Source organism: Rhineura floridana, chromosome 2 (assembly GCF_030035675.1).
Source record: "Rhineura floridana isolate rRhiFlo1 chromosome 2, rRhiFlo1.hap2, whole genome shotgun sequence".
Taxonomy (NCBI): Eukaryota; Metazoa; Chordata; class Lepidosauria; order Squamata; family Rhineuridae; genus Rhineura; species Rhineura floridana.
In genome coordinates this window covers 234,253,751-234,276,871 of record NC_084481.1, presented here as the reverse complement: position 1 = coordinate 234,276,871, position 23,121 = coordinate 234,253,751, and the positions used below count along the sequence as shown (strand labels likewise).

The following is a 23,121-nucleotide window of genomic DNA, read 5'->3' as shown; positions in this document are numbered from 1 at the left end:
TTGTATGATGTACTGCTCTCTATTATTGTGAGTCGCCTAGGGTGTCCACTAACCTGGACAGATAGGCGACCAACAAATAAGATTTATTATTATTTATGTTATTATTATTATAAGCTGTTCAAGGAGAGGGGTGGGAAAACCTGTTCAGTCCTAGGGCCACATTCCCTTGTGGGCAACCTTTTAGGGGCCACATGCCAGTGGCAGGCAGGGGCAGATGCAAAAGTGAGCACAGCAATGGATGTGCCTCTTTAGGTTACATTCCAGCCATGAAAAAGTCACATTTATTGATTATTATTTATTGCATTTATATATCGCTCCATAGCCGAAGCTCTCTGGGTGGTTTACAACAATTAAAACATTAAAAACAAAGATACATTTCTATACAGAGACCCCTCCACCCAGGCAAGCGAGAAGCATTGGCTGCAAACACACACGATTTGCCCCAAAGCATCCTGGGAACTGTAGCTTGTTACGGGTGCTGAGAACTGCAGCTCTGAGAGGGTTAAACTGCAGTTCCCAGGATTCCCTGGAGGAAGTCACGTGCTTGAAACGTGTACTGTGTATGCAGCTGTTATTCCAGCTCAAGGACCCATTCCGGCCAGGCAACAGGTGTGTTCTACGGAGAAGGTATGGCCTGGGGAGAATCCCAACAGCCAAATGGAGAGGACTGGAGGGCCACAATTGGCCTCCGTGCCTGAGGTTCCCCATTCCTGCAAAGTCAGCCAACGGAGGGAATTTGGCAGGACACATTCAGCACGAGCTGAAGAGGCGAGACTCGGGGACGTCCAGCCAGGAAGTCTGCTGCTGTCAGCTCATTGCCCCCTTAGCTAAATGCTTCTCCTGTGGAATCGTCCTAGCACAGCCTGGAAACCCCTGGCTCAGGGTCGTGTGCCCTTGTTTCAATAGTCCCCAGGAATTTATTACCAGTAAGGGGTGCCAATAAACGACTTCCTCTTTGCGATGGTGGCTGTTATTTTTGCTGCGACGCCAAAGTCAGCTGCGGGAGAAAGAAGCGGAGACGTTTCTAGAAGCTGGCCTTTCGTTTGATGCCAGCCAAAGTTAAAGTCTATTAGCAAGTCCTGGATCCTCACCCAGGAATGTGTGGGCGTGTGGAGGCGGGGGGGAGAGGTGTGCATGCCAGACCCTTCAAGTGCACTGCTCATCTTGCATCGGAGCCAGCCATGAGAGGATTACCCCTTTCCACCTGCTCTCCTCTCCAAGCGGGAGAGGCAGCTGAACGGGGGCAATGCAGTGGGGCATATGAGAGCAACAAAAATAGGAGCGGAAGAGCTCCTGTTAAAAAGAACATCCCTTCACCCCATTCCACAGATCCTCACCCAGTTACCTCCAATGACACAACAGCATTGGGGGGGGGGGAATGGCTGCACGTCCACCCATACAAACGCACCACAGATTGGGATGTCTATGTCTTAGAGTAGCTTAGTCCAGGAGCCAGAAGGGGGGATACCCAGTTGGCATTGACCCATGGCAGGGCCTCTTCAGTGGTGGCTCCCTGTTTGTTGAATGCCCCCCCTAAGCGAACACCTGTCTCCCTCATTATTGCCTTTCAGGTGAAATTTAAGAACATTCTTGATTGCCCAGGCACTTGATGGCTGAAAGACACTATTCCTGGCAGACCTGAGATCACTGGCTGAGAGAACATTGTTAACTGTTTTTAGAACGCTTTTTTTAAAAAAAAGCTTTATTAGTGATGGTTGCCAGTCTTGGCTCCTTTGGGAGGAAAGGTGGGATATAAACTGAAATATTATTATTATTACTAATAATCACAATACACTGTGACTCTTCATTTCCGGAGATGGGGGGAAATGATTCAATTTCTTACAGATGTAACATTTAAAGAGAAGTCACAGAAGGTTCTGAACCCCTTTCTCTCGACTTTGCCATTTGCATGGCAGATGCACGTTCTATCAACTCAAGAACACGGTCAGCCAGGAGCCCTGCTGCTTGTCACATTCTTCAGACAGGCTACCAGCAGCTCCTTCCCCGCTTTTTAAAGCATCATATATACATTTGGGTGTAAATCCTTCACCTTATTTGTTTGCTTTTACAAAATAGAAACTTAAAAAAAAAGAGTTGCAAGGCTTCTTCAGGGGTCACAGATGCGCAGGAGCTAGCCAATTAGTCCCATCCACATCCAGCTTTTGCTGCACACAGAGCCCATCCTCAAGAAGAGAAGGTACATTTGCACTGTATGAAGCAAAGCGTCTCCCAAACCACCCTCCAGTGTTCTACAAATGCTACATCTGACTCTGCTTTCAAGGAAGCCAAGGACAGCCAGCAAACTTACCTAACTTGATGTCCCCATGGTCCGTCAGCAGAATATTTGCACCCTGAAAAACAAACAAAAAGATCCCGAAGCTCACCATCACCCGCATAACCCATTTTATTTTTTATCCCGACAAAGAGTACCTTTGAGGAATCACATACCTTAATATCCCGGTGCATTTTGCCTTTCATGTGCAAATAAGCAAGTCCCTGAGAAAAAACCAAAACACAAGAAGCAGCAGTGATGAAGGCAGAATGTAGCCCAGCGGTAGAATATCTTCCCACCACACAGAAGGCCCCAGGTTCAATCCCCAGCATCTCCAGGCAGGCCTGTGAAAGATTCTCCGAAACCCTGGAGAGCTGCTGCCAACCTGCACTTGGTAGATGGACTAATGATCTGACTGTGTATAAGGCAACTTCCCACATTCCTATGAGGCATAGTGAGGCATCCACCCACCCTATAAGGTAGTCTTTAAGAGTCACTCGTTGTTATGTGCCTTCAAGTCGATTACGACTTCTGGCAACCCTATGAATGAGTGACCTCCAATAGCATCTGTTACAAATCACCCTGTTCAGATCTTGTAAGTTCAGGTGTGTGGCTTCCTTTATGGGATCAATCCATCTCTTGTTTGGCCTTCCTCTTTTTCTACTCCCTTCTGTTTTTCCCAGCATTATGGTCTTTTCTAGTGAATTGTGTCTTCTCATGATGTGTCCAAAGTATGATAACCTCAGTTTCATCATTTTAGCTTCTAATGGTAGTTCTAGTTTAATTTGTTCTAACGCCCAATTATTTGTCTTTTTTGCAGTCCATGGTATCCGCAAAGGTCTCATACAACACTATATTTCAGATGAGTTGATTTTTCTCTTATCTGCTTTTTTTGCGGTCCAACTTTCACCTCCATACATAGAGATCAGGAATACCATGGTCTGAATGATCCTGAATGATTTAGTACATCTTTGCTTTTGAGGACCTTTTCTAGTTCTCTCATAGCTGCCCTCCCCAGTCCTAGCCTTCCGCTGATTTCTTGGTTATTGTCTCCATTTTGGTTAATGATTGTGCCAAGGTATTGATAATCCTTGACAAGTTCACTAAAGGAGCGTCACTAAAGGAGGGCAAATTGTAAAATGTTATGGCTGCTGGATCAGGCCAGTGACCCATCTAGTCCAGCGTCCTGTTCTCACAGTGGCCAGCCAGATGGCAATTACGGGAAGCCCACAAGCAGGAGCTGAAGGCCACACTACCTCTCCCTGTCTGTGTTTCCCAGTGACTGGCATTCAGAGGCATCCTGCCTCCGGCAGTGGAAGCAGAACATACGTTTTAAAATTGGCACCAAGTGGAAGCTCTGTTAAGATTTGGATTCACTTGAGGCCTCCTGATGCGAGTTCCTGAGTGAAGCCAATTCCTGCCAAAAGCAGGACTTGGCAATCGCTGCTGATCAAATGACTGGAAGCATCTGCAGACCTTGCTTGCATGGTTTGAAATCAAACTCCATGGACAAATTCAACTCCGTCTGCAAAAGGAAGCCCAAAGTGCCTAACAGCAGCTTATCAAAATAACAGCAGCAACAACAAAAACAACAACCGTACAATATGAAAAAAATGGTCTAAACAATTCAGATAGCCCATCAATAAAACTTCAGTTCAATACCCACGGGGGGGAAAACAAGAAGACAAATAAATTTGATCAGGAACTTCCTAAAGTACAACTCCCTAACATGGATGTAACAGCCCCCTCCTGACATTTGCTACCGAGCATCTATCAGATGGCCTGTGGACTGGAGCTTCCATGAAGCCATCGTGACAAACAGCCAGCCAGCCAGCCCTCTCTTCCTCCTCCTCCCCCATGAAGGTGTCTCACCTCTTTTAAAGCCAGCAGCACACAACTTCCATAAATGAATTATGTGTTCTGTCAGAAAGGCTCCCTCTTGCCTGTCCTGAATCTCCCAACCAAGAGGACAGCTGAGATGTGTGTGAAACATTTTAATACTAAAAAAAAAGCTATTGAAACACATTACTATTTTTTAAAATGATTATTATTGCATGACTCTGCGATTCATAAATAAGTGGTGCTTGCTTTCCTATTCCCCAATATGGTCCAGCAAAGAGGTCCCCATATCCTAGCCCTGCGCCTTGTCCTCAGAGAATAAAACAGAGCTGGGAACAGGCCACCCAGGAGTGCAACATCAGAAATGTTTGCTTCTGGGTGAAGGTATTTTTAGTGCAGGTGTCTCAGTACTGAGCAGTCACAGTCTCCCTCAAAGGCACCTCAAACCACATCTTAGAAAGGCACTTTTTTTTAAAAAAATGCTGCATTTGGCTCTGCACCAGTTCAAAAAATCCACCATCTTCTTTTAAACCCATAGAATCTCAACTTGGAAGGGATCAGATGCCATCTCCCTTAACATGTGGCTAGCCTAGAGAATAGACAGCCTTTCCCTGGGATTTGCGATAATGTATCACGGCAAAGCAGTAGACCTACTGAGGCCCCAGTTCGAATCACAAGTGGCCCACAAACTTTCTGGGGAGCCTCAGGGTCTCACCCGCCACTTGGGGAATGCATATAAAGTTTGGTCAGGAACCCCTATTATTTCTATGTATATGTAACAACTCCCAATATATAATGTCAGCTGAAATATGAAGTAGATGTGAAAAGTTCAAAGCAAGATCACTGTATTTAGCAGCTGGTTTATATTTAGCAATATATATTAGCCAAATATTGAAATGGAAATGGACTGCCTTCAAGTCGATTCCGACTCATGGTGACCCTATGAAGAGGGTTTTCATGGTAAGCGGTATCCAGAGGGTTTTTTTTACCATTGCCTTCCTCTGAGGCTGAGAGGCAGTGACTGGCCCAAGGTCACCCAGTGAGCTTCATGGCTGTGTGGGGATTTGAACCCTGGTCTCCCAGGTCATAATCCTAGGATAGGTAAAACTGACCATGGGGGAGGGGGAGGGTGGGGGGGAGGGAAAGGAGGAGGAGGGGGAAGGAGGGGATTGGAAGGGGATGGGGGAGGGGGTGAAGGAAGGGGGAGGGAATGGGCAAAAGGGAGATGGGAGGGAGACGGAGGGCAGATTTGATCATTTGCATACTTACAGAGTTCAATATGATTTACTCCCATGCAATCATGCTTAAAAATGGAAATGGACTGCCTTCAAGCCGATTCCAACTTATGGCGACCCTATGAATAGGGTTTTCATGGTAAGTGGTATTCAGAGGTGGTTTACCATTGCCTCCCTCTGAGGCTGAGAGGCAGTGACTGGCCCAAGGTCACCCAGGGAGCTTTATGGCTGTGTGGGGATTCGAACCCCAGTCTCCCAGGTCGTAGTCCAACACCTTAACCACTACCCCACACTGGCTCAGCCAAATATTATTACTGGTCATATTGTGATTTTTCCCCAGGGTATTTTCAGCTACAGTTCTAATGAAACAGCTGCAGTTTCATACATCCATCATCACCCAGGACTGCACAGAAGTACCATACCTGCAACGTCTCTCTGCAAACGTATGCAATCTGTAACTCCGATAGCGGCCCTGTCACTGAAAGGAAAAGCAAACTTATAAAATGATGAAGGATTGAGCTGTGGTACAACCTCGACCTCTGTGGGGGTGCCTTTCGGCTTGGTCCGGACGCTGCAGCTAGTACAGAACACGGTGGTAACCAGGCTGTTGACGGGGATGGCTGGCCGTGAACATATAGTGCCAGTTCTGAAGGAACTGTACTGGTTGCCAGTTATCCACCAAGCTGAGAGCAAGGCACTTCTTCTGGCATGTTTAAGCTCCACACAGGCATTCCCTCGATCTCTCGACCCGAGCCTCCTGTTTTAATTGCTGAGTTGTTTTAATGGAATTGTTTTATTGCGTATTTTAATTATGGAAGATGCTTTAATAGGATTGTTTTATTGTGTAGTTTAATTATGCACAACCTGTAAAATCTAAACATCCTATAATTATAACATTTGTGCAACTGGTTATTACGCTTTGTAAACCACTCAGAAGACTATTCTGGCATTAAGCGGTATATGAAGCAACAAAACAAAAAACACAGCCTAGGATCCATATTTGATGGACCCCTTGCTCTGATATTCCCCTGCCTGAAGGTGATGGGGACGGCCTCTTAATAATAAATAATAAAATTTTATTTGTTAGTCGCCCATCTGTCTGACTTAACAGACACTCTGGGCGACTTACACAATATAAAACACAATTTAAAACATATTCATACAACAGTAAACCACCTGTTAGTAATAGCCTAACCCACCCCAGAAATCCCATAGGCCTGCCTGAATAACAAGGTCTTTAAGGCTCGACGAAAAGCCATCAGGGAGGACGCATGTCGAGGGTCAAAAGGAAGCAAGTTCCAGAGGGTGGGGGCCATGACCAAGAAGGCCCTCTCTCTGGTCCGCACCAGCCTAGCTGTTTTCACTGGTGGGACCGAGAGAAGGTCTTGTGAGGCCGATCTTGTTTGGCGGCATATTTGGTGATACTGGAGGCGTTCCTTCAGATAAACTGGGCCGAAACCGTTTAGGGGTTTAAAGGTTAATACCAACACCTTGAATTGGGCCCGGTATACAACTGGCAACCAGTGTAGCTCCATCAACACTGGGGTGACATGATCCCGGCGACGGCTTTGCTTTATTAAGCGTACCGCCGCATTCTGTACCAGCTGCAATTTCCGGACCGGAAATGGTCCGGAAATGGTCTTAATGGTGCCGCAGTTGTTGAGGATATGATAGGCAACATAAGGATGTAAGAACAGCCTGCTGGGTCAGGCCAGTGGCCCATCTAGCCCAGCATTCTGTTCTCACAGTGGCCAACCAGATGCCTACGGGAAGCCTGTGGGTCCAGCAGAACAGGGCGTTCTCAACAGTGCCATGCCATTTGTGGAATGCCCAGCCCTCACAGATCTGGCTGGTGCTGACCATGGCGGGGTTTGGGTGCCAGTTTAATTCATGCAGGCTTTTAAAATTAGTTGCGTTTGGCAGCTGCCCTTACAGCAATCACTGACTAGTTTTATGTAATTGACTTATAGTCCAAAGCAAGGTTGGAGACGGCTGCCTTGCCACCAGCACTGCCTCTAGTACAAGGCTGGCAGACTGAGCTCTGTGGCTTGGGGCTGCCACCTAAGCTGTAGTACCCACCTGTCAGCTGACAGAAAGAGCCAATCCCAGCCCACCACTCATAAAGGCCTCACTTCAGAGCTTCTCCTGCTTTTGCAAGTACAGGACCAGGCACCTGCTTTTGGACCACTTGGATCAACAGCCAGTCAGGCACACAGCCCAGATCTTGAGATCTGATGACCTGAAGCCTGACCTTGGCTGAGGCCTGAATCACCGTTAGCTATTTGTTGTGTGCTTGCAGCTTGCTGTAATAAAATATGCGTAATATGTTTTTGTAAGCTTATTCTGGTCAAAAGATGGGCAGCAGTAATTTTGAAGCAGCTAAAGCTTCTCGATAGCCTTCAAGGGCAGCCCTGTGTAGAGTGAACTGCAGGAATCTAATTCCGAAGTCACCAGGGCTTTCGCATTCATTTCTCCAGGGTTTGGATAGAAACAGTGAGAATTGAGCCCCAAATTAAATGGAGGGGAGGAGAAGAGAACCATGCACTTCATCCTGAGCTCTTTGAAGAAATAGCATGATGAGATAGATTAGATACAGAGATAGATTAGATAGAGAGATGGATACAGTTAAATAGATATAGTTTCCAGTTACCATGATAAATATCTTGAAGGGATCCTCCTCCGCAGTACTCCATACAAATCCACAGCTTCTCACGGCTATGAAATGAAGCATAAATTATCAGAATTAATTTCGGACATTTATAACAAACTGAAAATCCATTTATTTGTACTGCATTGATAGGCATAGCCCATCCTGTGCCTGAGGCTCAGGGCACACAGTATTTCCTTCACCATGTTCACAGGAGCTCTGTGATGTTTAAGTGCCACCTGGCCACCATTATTTGCATTATGCGGGCAGGAACTGAGGAGGTTACAAGCGTATTTATACAGTCAGCTATCACAGGGTCAAGATCCACAGCAAGCTCCAGTCTTGACACGTTTGCAGATTTGCAAGTATCACATAAGCAAAACACACCTCTTGGTTTATTTTCCCAGGGTGGGGATTGCTTGGTATGGAGCAAGCTGTGTGAACACTTCTAACAGTGCTGAATATCAGAAAACGCGTGCACATGGCATAGGATCAAACCTGATAAGGAATGAGATGTATTCCCAGAGATCCGCTCAATAAAATGCAGAACTCCAACAGAATTTAGGGAGGAAAACACGTCTGCCTTATCACAGCCTGAGAAGTGCCTCTCTGTAAGTCCCAACATTCAAGTTTTGCTGACTGTGACAAACACCAACAATGGTGCACGCCACGCTCCTCAGGAGCTGGTGCAGAAAAGCCTTAGGCCTCATTCAGGAAGTTGGCACAGAAAAGACTTTACATAAAACAGAAGAAGGCCTTACCTGAGATAGCTTCCAAAGTAAGCTACTATATTACAGTGCTTGCATTCCTTAACCATATAGATCTCTTGCTGAATCAATGAAAAGTCATCTCCTGAAAAAGACAGATAGTTAATCACCATTAGGGCTGTTGCCTGACTGGACGGAGCTTAGCTGATTGACCGTACGAGTTTTAGTCAATTTTATATCTACATATATTGGCACATGAGGAAAAAAACCAACAGTTGTTTCTTTGTTTTTTACAGGAGGAAGCATACTCTCTTTGCATTTAAGATCAGCTTCCTCCAACCTGGAGCCCTCCAACTGTTTTGGACTAGCCGGCACAGCTGCGTTGGCTGGGGCTGATGGGAGTTGTAGTCCAAAACAGGTAAAGAGCATCAAGTTGGGGAAGGCTGGTTTAAAATATGTCTTGCAATGTGTGTAGGAGCAGCTGATCTCATGGAAGAGATGTCCCCCTCCCCTCAGGCAGGGGGAATGCTCCTTCCAAGATGGTGCTTGCCACATAGTTTTAAGAACTGCCTGCATTAAAAATAGAATATTCTCCTAAAAATCTACTTCCAGATTAAATAATGGGAGGTGTCTTTCTAGACAGGATGAATCAATCTATTTCCATTCTGTGTCAGTGCCGCATGCATTCATTCATAAATCCATCCCATCTCACGTCCGAGCTATAATCTTTTGTTAAAAACTCTCATGAAAATTCATATATTATCATACAATATGTAATTGTGTATTTGACCACAATGTGCACATTTCTAGATGTATTTTATCCCACAATGTGCATTTTTAATGCATTTGGGGGCCAGGTACGGCATTGCAAAATTTGGAGAAGTGCAACCTCTGAAAGATAATTATGTTCCACTCCACACTTTAGTTCAGAACGTGCACATCCAGAAAGTCAGCTTGTGTCAAAATTCACAGGAATCAAATTCCTCAAGCATCCCTATTATGCAATCAAAATTATTTTAAATGATTAATCTGATCAACTAGACACTAGTTTTTTAAACAAATCCCCTCCCACAACTGTGCCCATTATCCATAGAACAAACTACCTTAAAGTCTACAGTTGATGCACTCATAATAATAATAATAACAACAACAACAATAATAATAATAATAATAATAATAATAATAATAAATCTTATTTGTTGGTCGCCTATCTGTCCAGGTTAGTGGACACCCTAGGCGACTCACAATAATAGAGAGCAGTACATAATACAAAATAAAATACAAGCAAACACAATCATAATCCATTTAAAACCAATTTCTATTTAAAACCTTATAAAATGAATCCTCCCCAATCCCATAGGCCCGCCTGAATAGCCAGGTTTTTAAGGCTTGGCGAAAACCCATCAGGGAGGGAGCATGTCGGAGATCAAACGGAAGGGCGTTCCAGAGGGTGGGGGCCACGACCGAGAAGGCCCTCTCTCTGGTCCGCACCAGCCTGGCTGTTTTAACCGTTGGGACCGAGAGAAGGTCTTGCGAGGCTGATCTTGTCAGGCAGCATAATTGGTGATTCTGTAGGCGCTCCTTCAGATAGACTGGGCCGAAACCGTTTAGGGTTTTAAAGGTCAGCACCAACACCTTGAATTGGGCCCGGTAAGCAACTGGTAACCAGTGAAGATCTATTAACACTGGCGTGATATGGTCACGGCGACGGCTGTGCTTAATCAAGCGTGCCGCCGCATTTTGTAACAGCTGCAATTTCCGGACCGTTTTCAAGGGTAACCCCACGTAGAGCGCATTACAGTAGTCTAAGCGAGAGGAGACCAGGGCATGTATCACCCGTGGGAGCAGATGAACAGGAAGGTAGGGTCGCAGCCTCCGTATCAGATGTAACTGATACCAAGCTGCCCGACTCACCGCCGAGACCTGAGCCTCCATGGACAGCCTGGAGTCAAGAATGACCCCGAGGCTGTGGACCTGGTCTTTCAGGGGTAATCTCACCCCATTAAGCATCAGGTCCGTAATACCCAGCCTTCCTCTGTCTCCCACAAGCAACACCTCGGTCTTGTCGGGATTCAGCTTCAGCCTGTTCTCTCCCATCCATCCACTTACGGATTCCAGGCACTTGGACATGGTATCCACAGCCAACTCTGGTGAGGACTTAAATGAGAGATAGAGCTGTGTGTCATCCGCATATTGGTGACACTTCAGCCCAAAACTCCTGATGATGGCCCCCAGCGGTTTCACATAGATGTTAAACAGCATGGGAGAGAGGATAGAGCCCTGTGGCACCCCACAATTAAGAGGCCAAGGGTCTGATACCTCATCTCCCAAAGCTACCCGTTGGTGCCTATCTGAGAGATAGGAATGGAACCACTGTAAAACAGTGCCCCCTATTCCTAATCCCCCTAGACGATCCAACAGGATACCATGGTCAACGGTATCGAAAGCCGCTGAGAGATCTAGGAGGACGAGGAAGGTATACTCTCCCCTATCCAACGCCCTCCTCATATCATCCACCAGAGCGACCAAGGCTGTTTCAGTTCCATGTCCAGTCCTGAAACCCGATTGGAATGGATCTAAATAATCCGTTTCCTCCAAGTGTGTCTGTAACTGTCTGGCCACCACTCGCTCAATTACCTTGCCTAAGAATGGTAAATTAGAAACTGGGCGGAAGTTATTCAGCTCTTGGAGATCCAAGGAGGGTTTTTTTAAGATGGGCTTTATCACTGCCTCCTTGAGGGCTGATGGCATTGCACCCTCTTTCAAGGATGCATTTACCACTGCCTTGATCCCTTCGCTCAGTCTCTCTTTGCAACTCGTGACGAGCCACGAAGGGCAAGGATCAAGCAGACAGGTGGTTGGCTTCACAGTACTGAGCACCTTGTCCACTTCCTCAGAGGGAAGAGGCTGAAACCGATCCCACCGGACCGGAATGCAACTGGCCGACCCTGGCCTACTACCTGTATCCACGGCGAACGGAATCATGCTCTTCAGGCGCTCGATTTTACCAGCAAAGTGTTTAGCAAAAATGTCACAGGAGATTTTAGATTGCTCCATGGGTTCCTGAGCAACTGGACCGACCAGGCTTCGGACCACCTGGAACAATCTCCTGGGACAACACTCTGCTGATGCAATAGAGGCAGCAAAGAATTCCCTCTTTGTTGCCTTTGTTGCCACCTGGTAGGCAGCTATTGCCGCTCTAACCAGTGTCCGATCGTCTTCAGTGCGAGATTTCCACCACCGGCGCTCAAGTCGTCTCACCTCCTATCTCAGACCCCGCAACCGTGGTGTATACCAGGGTGCTGTCTGAGTTCTATTCAGGGGGAGAGGACGTTTCGGAGCCACCCTATCCAAAGCCCCAGTGATCTCCCTGTTCCACTCCATCACCAGGTCTTCGGCCGGGTGTCCTTCAGTCAGCTCCAAATCACCCAGCGCATTCAGGAATCCCTGCGGTTCCATCAGGCGTCTGGGGCGGACCATCCTAATAGGTCCTTGTCCCCTGCGGAGGGTGTGCGGCATCGAGAGATCTATATTCACCAGATAGTGATCTGACCATGACACAGGGTTAGAAGAAACAGCCCCCATTTTCAGAACACTTCCCTCCCCTCCCGAGACAAACACAAGGTCAATAGCATGACCGGCTACATGGGTGGGCCTCGTATTACTAAGGTGCAGATCCCAAGAAGTCATGGTTTCAATGAAACCTCGAGGGGCTCCCGTAAGGGCAGTCTCGGCGTGTACATTGAAATCCCCTACAACCAATAGGTTGGGGGAAAGCAACCGCACGCTTGAGATCACCTCGAGCACCTCGGTCAGGGAGTCTGCTGTGCAGCGGGGTGGGCGGTACACAAGTAGAATCCCTAAACTGCCCTTTGGGCCCAACCTCCAGTACATGCAATCAACAAACTTGGTCTCATGGAGAGGGGGTCTGGCGAAAACCAGAGATCCCCGATAGATGACTGCCACTCCCCCTCCCCGCCTACCAATTCTCGGCTGCTGTGCGTACTGGAAACCGGCTGGACACATGGCCTCAAGTATAGGAGCTGAGGCCTCATCCAGCCAGGTCTCCGTAATACATACCAGGTCTGCGTTCACATCCAAGATCATGTCATGGATGAGTGCTGTTTTTTGCACCACAGACCTGGCGTTACACAACAGCAGTCGAAGGTTGGATGGAGTCCTGCATCCCCCAGTTATCTTCTGGTTGTGGACAGGTCCGGAACAAGGGATGGATATTATGCATCTATCCCTTGTTCCCCTATGCTGGCGTGGCCTGCCATTTGCGCCTCTCCAGGATCTGCCGCCCAGCCTTTCAATATCATGGCTCCCCACCCTTCTCACAGTATCCCCTCCTGGTCTACACATATCTCCCTCCCTGTTCGCCGGTCAGGCAGGCCCTTGCCCCTACCTCTCACCTTCCACCACTCCTGGGCCTCCACCCCAAGAACCCCCCCAACCTCTCACCGCCCTACCTTAAAAGAACCCCCCCAACAGCCCTATGAGGTAGGATCCTTGCATTCACAGGCTACAGAAAGGATTGCCTTTCCTTTCAAAGAATTTGAGGAGCACATTGCTAAGAACATAAAAACCAACAACAAAAAATTCTATAAATACATTCAAAGCAGGAGACCATCTAGGGAGGCGATTGGACCCTTGGATGATAAGGGAGTCAAAGGTGTACTAAAGAACGATAAGGAGATTGCAGAGAAGCTAAATGAATTCTTTGCATCTGTCTTCACAGTGGAAGATATAGGGCAGATCCCTGAACCTGAACTAACATTTGCAGGAAGGGATTCTGAGGAACTGAGACAAATAGTGGTAACGAGAGAGGAAGTTCTAGGCTTAATGGACAATATAAAAACTGACAAATCACCGGGCCCGGATGGCATCCACCCGAGAGTTCTCAAAGAACTCAAAGGTGAAATTGCTGATCTGCTAACTAAAATATGTAACTTGTCCCTTGGGTCCTCCTCCGTGCCTGAGGACTGGAAAGTGGCAAATGTAACGCCAATCTTCAAAAAGGGATCCAGAGGGGATCCCGGAAATTACAGGCCAGTTAGCTTAACTTCTGTCCCTGGAAAACTGGTAGAAAGTATTATTAAAGCTAGATTAACTAAGCACATAGAAGAACAAGCCTTGCTGAAGCAGAGCCAGCATGGCTTCTGCAAGGGAAAGTCCTGTCTCAGTAACCTATTAGAATTCTTTGAGAGTGTCAACAAGCATATAGATAGAGGTGATCCAGTGGACATAGTGTACTTAGACTTTCAAAAAGCGTTTGACAAGGTACCTCACCAAAGACTTCTGAGGAAGCTTAGCAGTCATGGAATAAGAGGAGAGGTCCTCTTGTGGATAAGGAATTGGTTAAGAAGCAGAAAGCAGAGAGCAGGAATCAACGGACAGTTCTCCCAATGGAGGGCTGTAGAAAGTGGAGTCCCTCAAGGATCGGTATTGGGACCTGTACTTTTCAACTTGTTCATTAATGACCTAGAATTAGGAGTGAGCAGTGAAGTGGCCAAGTTTGCTGACGACACTAAATTGTTCAGGGTTGTTAAAACAAAAAGGGATTGTGAAGAGCTCCAAAAAGATCTCTCCAAACTGAGTGAATGGGCGGAAAAATGGCAAATGCAATTCAATATAAACAAGTGTAAAATTATGCATATTGGAGCAAAAAATCTGAATTTCACATATACGCTCATGGGGTCTGAACTGGCGGTGACCGACCAGGAGAGAGACCTCGGGGTTGTAGTAGACAGCACGATGAAAATGTCGACCCAGTGTGCGGCAGCTGTGAAAAAGGCAAATTCCATGCTAGTGATAATTAGGAAAGGTATTGAAAATAAAACAGCCGATATCATAATGCCGTTGTATAAATCTATGGTGCGGCCGCATTTGGAATACTGTGTACAGTTCTGGTCGCCTCATCTCAAAAAGGATATTATAGAGTTGGAAAAGGTTCAGAAGAGGGCAACCAGAATGATCAAGGGGATGGAGCGACTCCCTTACGAGGAAAGGTTGCAGCATTTGGGGCTTTTTAGTTTAGAGAAAAGGCGGGTCAGAGGAGACAGGATAGAAGTGTATAAAATTATGCATGGCACTGAGAAAGTGGATAGAGAAAAGTTCTTCTCCCTCTCTCATAATACTAGAACTCGTGGACATTCAAAGAAGCTGAATGTTGGAAGATTCAGGACAGACAAAAGGAAGTACTTCTTTACTCAGCGCATAGTTAAACTATGGAATTTGCTCCCACAAGATGCAGTAATGGCCACCAGCTTGGACGGCTTTAAAAGAAGATTAGACAAATTCATGGAGGACAGGGCTATCAATGGCTACTAGCCATGATGGCTGTGCTGTGCCACCCTAGTCAGAGGCAGCATGCTTCTGAAAACCAGTTGCCGGAAGCCTCAGGAGGGGAGAGTGTTCTTGCACTCGGGTCCTGCTTGTGGGCTTCCCCCAGGCACCTGGTTGGCCACTGTGAGAACAGGATGCTGGACTAGATGGGCCACTGGCCTGATCCAGCAGGCTCTTCTTATGTTCTTATTGCCTCTGCCTGTCTTTGTCATTACAAGGTGAATTGGCCGTTTTAGCTTTCTAGGAAACAGAAATAAGTGATCTATAGTGGAGCTGGCAAATTTTTTGTAGGGGTGATGAAGCCTCTAGCAGCCATTGGTTCAGCTGCTTGGCAAGGTCCTCTGACTGCATCCCTCTGGTTCCAAGAGTAGCAGATTGCCCCTAGCAGAGATGCTGTGGAAGGCTCTTCCTGCCAAAATAGCATCGGCATTCCGCCAGCTCTTGAAGACGAACTTGTTCAGGCATGCATTCCCCCTGATCTCCTGACCTGAACCTCCTGTTTTTAATTGCTGCTTTAATGGACTTGTTTTATTGCACATTTTAACTGCGCATGTTTATTTTAGTGTTTTGATAGAATTGTTTTATTGTGTATTGAAGGAGGAGGAGGAGGAGGCTGCAACAGAAGAAGATTGCAACAGCAACTGCTCCAACTGGGAATATGCCCCACTGAACACAACGTGGGACTTGCTTTTGTGTAAATATGCCTGGTGGGATGGGACTGCGCGGCAGTGGTTGGTTGAACTGCTCAAAAGTCTCTAGACAGAGGAAAGGAGAAGCAGAAGGTCCTAGAAAACTTTAACTTTATTGATTTGTTTGCAGGACCAAAGGCCAATGCAAATTAAAACAATACATATACAATACTTTAAAATCAAATGGAGACATTTAAAAGGGAAGCATTTAAGCGGGGATTTCATATAAGAGAACTTGCCTATGTAATATCTCGAAGGGCAATGTAATTGACCCTAAGTTTTCTTGCTGCTATTACAAAAAGAGCTACTTTGTGGGTTACTTCCAAGTTATGATCTGACATTAAAAAAATGATTTTTGCATCAAGTGAATCAAGCTGAGGGATTTCTAACCATTTACTAAGAAATCTATTTCTGGGCTGAGTATAAATTGGGCAGTAGAGCAAAACGTGGGGAAGGTCTTCCGCCGAGGGTGAGCCACAGACACAATTCCTTTGGTCCTTAGGGACACCGGCTAGTCGACCTTCCCTGTTCGCATTTGGTAAGGAGAAAAAACGTACGGCTGTAAACGCCCGTCTAAGGACAAGGGGTATTGGTTGAAGGAGATAAGTAGAGCAGTGGGAGTCAAGCTTAAATCGCCAGTACCAAGGAGATACCTTTGAGTATCTATCCTGGTTCATAGAGTGGAGGAATATGTATTCACGTAGAGATTTATTATTTGGCATTGCGTTGAAATCCTGCTCTAAAAGGTGGTAAGTTGATAGCAGTTTAGTTAATTTAGAGCGCCATAAGATAGAAGCGAACGGGTGGTCAAAACATAATTGTAATAATGTCCCGGGCTGGGGCCCATTGAGTGTTCTCAAAAATTTCAGAAGGGTAAAATGTATGAGAGCCATCAGTGGGGGGGAGCCCGTCTCAATTCGAGTCATCGCTGCAGAGGTTCCCACAGGGAGAGATAACAAGCGCCTGAGAAAACTATTTTGTATAGTTTCCAGGGCTGTTACGATATTATAATCCCAGCCCCATACGGCTACTCCATATAGGATTTGTGGGATCACCTTTGCTTTAAAGATCTTTAAAGTAGGGTGAATCTGACCGCCCCCCACAGAACGAGAAAATTTTAAAATTGTCCCTATTGTCTTAACCATGTGCGATTTAATATATTGTCGGTGATATTGCCAGGAAAGGGTATCTGAAAAATAAATACCCAGGTACTTAAATTCTCGAGGTTGTTCTAACTGATGATCAGCTATATGCCAGCGATGTCCTTTGAATCTTTTCCCAAAAACTAAAACTTTGGTTTTATCATAATTAATGTTGAGTTTTTCCTTATAACAATAGGACTGTAGGGATCTCAACATCTTTCTACGTCCGATTGGAACTAGGGAAAGAAGGTCCATATCGTCGGCATAGAGAAGTGTCGGTATTTTCCTTTGGCTGATAGAGGGGGAGAAAAATTGAGGTCCGGATAAAAAAGGAATGATATCATTTAGAAACAAATTAAAGAGCAGGGGAGCTAAGAGGCATCCTTGTTTGACGCCTCTGTCCACAGGTATCGGATCAGATAGGACTCCAGAATGGGGAGCTCTAACTATAGCAAAGGTGTTAGTGTATAAAATACGAATAAGGTATAGCAAGCGGGGGTCGATGTTCAGATGATACAGTTTGTGCCATAAAGCATTCCTATCGATCAAGTCGAACGCTGCGGCCAAATCTACAAATGCTACATACAGATGTCGGGTAGGACCGGCGATGGACTGTTTTGCCAGGAAATTGAGTGTTAGGCAATGATCGATTGGAGAGGAGCCTTTACGGAAGCCGACTTGCTCAGGGTATAAAATCTGTTGTGTCTGTACCCAATCTTCTAGTTTATTAAGAAGGAATTTAGCGTAAAGAAAAAAGAAGGCTACGAAAAAGCAGGGAGCCAGCAAAGGAACATTGGGAGAGGGACCAGCCCAGAAGAATGGGGCAAAGAGAGAGAAGGGAAGGATCCCCGGACAAATAAGTGGCAGGGGCTGGAGAGAAGAGGAGAGCATGCCCAGACGTTGCAGGCATATTAAAAACAAGTCTTCATAACCAGGGGTGTAGGCATCCTTGGTCATGGGGGGGTGCCATAAACCCATTACGTTTTTGGGAGGAGGGTCCCAGCCAAGTGCATATGTATGAGCCAATTAGCATGAAAAGGGAACATGTTAGCCACCGGGAACAGTGCTTGACCTTTCATGCTGACTGGAGCCATTCAGAATGGAAGGAGGTGAGCCAGCCACTGAGAAGACTCTTCTCAGTAGCCAACACACAGCCTCCCCTTTCATGCTAATTGGCTTGTTGGGACATCTGTTGTAGTGGAGTGTGGACCTGGAGATGACAGAGTGCGAGGGTCATGAAAGAAAGTAGAACAGGGAGCGCAGCTATTAACAAGGATGTAGCATGACTGTCGTGAAGGAACCCTGCGCTTCTGAACTGGCCACTACACTACTGTTCACAACTAAGTCATGTGTCCAGATAACCTTGCCAAACTTTCTTTTCAAAAAAGTTTTTAGCAGGCGTCTAAAAACGGAAAAGTGAGGATTCCTGCCTAATGTTAATATGCAGGGAGTTCCAAAGCAGAGTTGCTGCCACACTGTAACAGCGACACCTGACAGGTGCTTTCCCCAGACTGAAGCAGCACGGATGGGGCAAGGTGATCCTTCAAGTAAGCTGCTCCCAGGATATCAAGGGCTTCATATACCAACAGTAAAATCTTCAGCTTGGCCCAGTAACAAATTGGCAGCCATTTATGCCGCGTTTCATTTCAAAGAAACAGATATGGGGATGGCAGAGAATTCCGACAGAAATTGTCAGTGTCCGCTTATTCGTCCCATGTCCGGAACGGAAATCAATCCAGCAAATATGATCAGTGGTTGCTGTCGTTGCTTTCAGTACACAAACCATTTGTAATTGATTACGCCCCCCCCAAAGTCCATCTACATTTCCTTTGCAATGAAACGAATAAGGTGCAAAACCAATGACCAAGTAATTAACATAATTATGTACATTATGTAAGTTATGTCATTTCGCCACAGTGGACAATTAGATGAATAATGTAGTTTTTGTCTAAAGATGAACTGTAGCGGAACAGAAACAGTGCTGAGTGTGATGAATGCAGCCACCCTGGGCTCCTACTGGGAGGAAGGGCAGGATAAATATTTAATAAATAAATAAATAAAATAAAACATATATATGGCAGAATGGAAAATGATGTCTCCTTACCTCCCTACTCAGACATACACACTGATTTGAAGTAATCCAGTCTTGTTATCATAGAAGGGAGCCAGGGAAATTTCATGAGCAAGGACACTGAGATTTCATAAGCAAGCTGTGCTTTGAACCCAGGCTTCATAGGCCAAGCCCAATGGTTGCTCGTCAACGAGCCTTGGGGTGGGGGCAGCCACCCTGTCTAGGTGCATGAAAAGCAGATTTCTCATGTAAACGTAAGGGGGAAAGGGCACAGAGTAACAGCAGCCTGACAAATACATCCAAAAACATGTTTGCAATGATTAAGAAAGATAATATACACACCCAAAGCTACGTTGCTTAACAGATGATAAACTCCCTTCCACTTCTGTTTCTCCCCCTTAAACAAATTCCACTCTGCTGGTTTTCCACTCTTTACTAATTTCTCTGGCTGCTCCGTTGACGGCCAGAGAAGCAGAGAGCTGGTGGGCAGCGTTCGGGGCTTGAGCGCCACAGCGACTCTGGAAACAATCTGCCCAGGCCCCAGAGCGCTGGCAACGTCTTAGGGCGCCTGGCAACTACAAGCCCTTCTGCTCTTTCAGGAGGGGTCTGGCCTGGCCTGTGGGGAAAGTGTGCACATAATCAGGGAGAGGCTGAACGGGGCTGGGAGGACAGAGGACTCGGGAGAAGGTCCCTTACGGCCCGCCAAGCCGGGAAGCAGGTAGCCGCTTTGGGCTGCTCTCCAACACAGAGCAAGATGAGGCCTCCCTCTGGCTCTCCATCTGAGTCCTCCGGCAGGCAGCGAGGGGAGGGCCTCACACATCACACAGAGTTTGGGGGCAGGCAGAAGCACATGGGGCAAGCAGCTTACGGCACGGGCTTAGCAGGAAGAAGATCCCAGCCCCAGTCCCTGGCATCTCCAGCTGAAAGGATCAGCCCAGCTACGGCGACGGCATTCGCTGCCTGGACCAGGCGGCCAGCCAGATCCCCACTGGGAAGTCCCCAAGCAGGACCTGAGCACAACAGCAACGCTCTCCTCTCCTGCAGGTTCCAGCTTCTCACTGAGGCTTCTGGACGGCCGCTGTGAGAAACCAAATGGCCCACAGCACACAGCAAGAGCCACTGGAAACTGAGCCAGGACCTTCTGCCATTTTATTCTAGGGCCAGACGGAATGCTGGGGGGAAAGACCCCCAGGAATTGCTTTTATATATATACAGGTACCTTCAGAGACAGGCATGGCCGTAAGACGCTGGGGCAGATGAGAGCTCTAGCCAAAACAGCTGGAGGGTGCCAGGTTGGGGAAGTGGGGGCTCCCTTGCATATTCCTGGTGCCTGCGGGCCGGTTGTGCAGCCAGGGGCACTGAGGCCTCAAGCCACCCTTGGCCATGCACAGCCCAAACGAATCAGGCCCTTCTGACCACTTGGCTCAGCCCAGCACCCCAGTCTGGCAGCTATGGGAAGCCGGCATCCAGACTTCAGCTTTTCACCCACTAAAAATGCCGTCCAAAGCAAAATGCCAGGACAAGATCAACAAGTACAGAGAGGGACAACTGAAAGCAGTTTCTGATCAGGAGCCAGAGCAGAGCATCCAACTCTTTGACTGCCTGGGCTCTGACCACAGTCTTGCTGCAGCCACAGGCTTCTCATTCCCCCCCCCCTGCAGAATAGAAAACAACCAGGCAGACAAGGATGGGGTGGGAAAATCCCCCAAGTGAGTGGAGATTCCCAAACCGATCGTGACTTTCTAACATCCTCATCCTAGATCAGGAGAGGGACTCACCACAGGCCTCTCCATGCGTGTTTTAAACATAAACAACTTCTGCATGTCGTTTTTAGGAAAGCAGTGGATGAGAACCGCCCTCCCACGACCGCATGCATGCACGCACACCCTCACTCACTCAGCCCTTCTGTGCACAATGACCCTATTCAACAGACTGTCACTCTCAAATCAACAAGCTCAGCCAAACCATGGAAGAAAAAAAGGGAACTTTTTCCTGGAGCTTTGCATTTCTTGCCTCTTTGCTTCTGATTGTTTTCTCCTCTCTTCCCTCGTGGTTTTTAAACTGATGAGGGCTAGCTGCATGTATTCATATTTTCATTCCACTTCCAGACAATCCAAGAGTGTAATGCATTCATGTTTTGTCCTGCTTCCAGATAATCCAAGAGCAAACACAGAAGCTTAAAACATTTTCATGGTGGATCAAGTCAACAGTCCACCAAGCCCACTAGTCAGCTAAGCACCCCACAGAATGGTGGAGCTGGCAGTTCCCTAAATGCCAGCAGCTGGTAATCAGAATGTGGAAGTTTCCCAAATGTGGAAGTTTCAGGTGGTATTCAAATAAATAATTGCACAAGCAGAACCACTTCCAATGACACAACAGGACTTCTTCCATTTCCTCCCTCCTCATGCCCCCTAAATCTGTTCAGAGGGGTCCCCCAACCTATTTGGAGCAGATCTGGGGGAGGATGTCCCATTGTGCAAGCATTAGTCGTTCCACTTGTGCAATTATTTGGCTGAATACCGCCTTTCATTTTTAGCTGTCACACCTATGAGCTGGGGATAGAATTTTTAGAATTTATTTATTACATTTGTATACCACCCCATAGCCGAAGCTCTCTGGGCGGCTTACAACAATTAAAACATTAAAACAAATATACAAACGTAAATTCTTTTTGGCTTTTCGTAAAGAATAAAAGCAGAGATTCCTAGTCTGTGTATACACATTGCCCCAGTGACACCACACAAAGCAAAGATTCCCTTTAGTCTAATTTCAGATCAGCGTTAACAGTTGGCGACCTTTAAATTCAGTATCCACAGCTTAACTGAGGGGGAAAAATGTAACTTCTCTGCCCAGCTCTTTATGAACTGAATACAAGCCAATACGTAGATGATTCAAGACACATGTGAAAAGGATTCAGAGTACTGCCAAATGGGTTAGCCACATACACAAAACGGGATCCTCAGAACTGATGTGCTCAGACTCTTACAAAGTAATAACTATGGGGGTGACCTCTCTCTGTCCAACACCTCAGAGCGGCCTTCTCCAACCCAGTACCCTTCTAATGTTTTGGACTGCAACTCCCACCAGCCCAAGACAGACAACGTGGGGACAGATGTATCAATTATTGCCTAACTCCATAGAAGACAACTTCAGGTCTCCAGAGAGCTGAAAGCATTTCATATACACAGATGTTGTTGTCATGCTCAACCACCCCATTGACTATTTTACCTTGTAAGCTCCTTGGGCACAGGGACCCATTTATCGGTGTGGGGAGGAGAGCCTGGCTGGGAGTCCAGAGTCTGTGAGTTCAAACCCCTGCTCACGTCTCCTGGGTGTCAAGGGCCAGCTAAAGATCACCCCACAGGGAGTGGCTCAGGGGTTACATGCCCTGCCACCTGTGCAGCCGTGGGCAAGCTGCATAGTCCCAAGGAGCCCAGTTGCCCCCCAGCTGGCAGTTGCGGACAAGGAAGGGGCTGGCATGTGCAGCTGTGGCAAGCTGAGCAGGCCCTCGCCAGCTGGGGAGGACTAGCCTCAGAGGGAGGCAATGGGAAACCCCCTCTGAATACCCCTTACCATGAAATCTCTATTCACAGGGTAGCCATAAGTAGGGATCAACTTGAAGGCAGTCCATTTCCAGGTACAAAATGCAGAAATGCTGTAGAGTTGCACAAAGAGCAGCCTGGAGGAGGGGACACTCATGTCAGCTCTGACTGAGCTAAAACTGTGCACGTTTCTTTTCTTAAATATGAGGCGACGTGCGAGGGAAGCGGGCAGAGGGTGTTTAGGTCTGCCTGGATGCCACAAACCCTGAAAACGGACGTGCAGAATCCCACATTTGAGGGGAGGCGAGAGGACAAAGCAGTAGTTGCTTGCTGGTGCAGATAAGGCCGTCTGCCTGCATGCAAAGTCAGTCTCTCTCTCTCTCTCTCTCTCTCTCTCTCTCTCTCTCTCTCTCTCTCTCACACACACACACACACACACACACACACACACACACACGACTAAGTCCTGCACTTAAGAAACAAGCTCTTCAGCTCAGCCCCGACAGCAAGAGAGCCAACCCTGACTCAGATTCAAGCCTGGAAGCTTGTAAATATCAGCAGTGGCTCAAAAACTGAATGCAAAGCTCAACTACCAGACAGAAAAGTCAGTTTAGCAGCCAGTCGGGGGA

The 23,121-nt window shown here is 47.0% G+C and overlaps 1 protein-coding gene across 1 annotated transcript in view; it reads right to left on the bottom strand.

Annotated features, from left to right (window-relative positions):
* The window catches only part of MAP4K5 (mitogen-activated protein kinase kinase kinase kinase 5), a 122,687-nt gene that overhangs the window by 55,125 nt on the left and 44,441 nt on the right, over positions 1–23,121 (bottom strand). Inside the window, exons 4-9 of the mRNA XM_061612583.1 lie at positions 8,755–8,845; positions 7,997–8,061; positions 5,769–5,824; positions 2,449–2,496; positions 2,309–2,351; positions 925–997 (exon numbers count right to left, since the gene is read on the bottom strand). Coding sequence (XP_061468567.1) covers positions 925–997; positions 2,309–2,351; positions 2,449–2,496; positions 5,769–5,824; positions 7,997–8,061; positions 8,755–8,845 — 376 coding nt within the window. The remainder of the gene's footprint in view (positions 1–924; positions 998–2,308; positions 2,352–2,448; positions 2,497–5,768; positions 5,825–7,996; positions 8,062–8,754; positions 8,846–23,121) is intronic.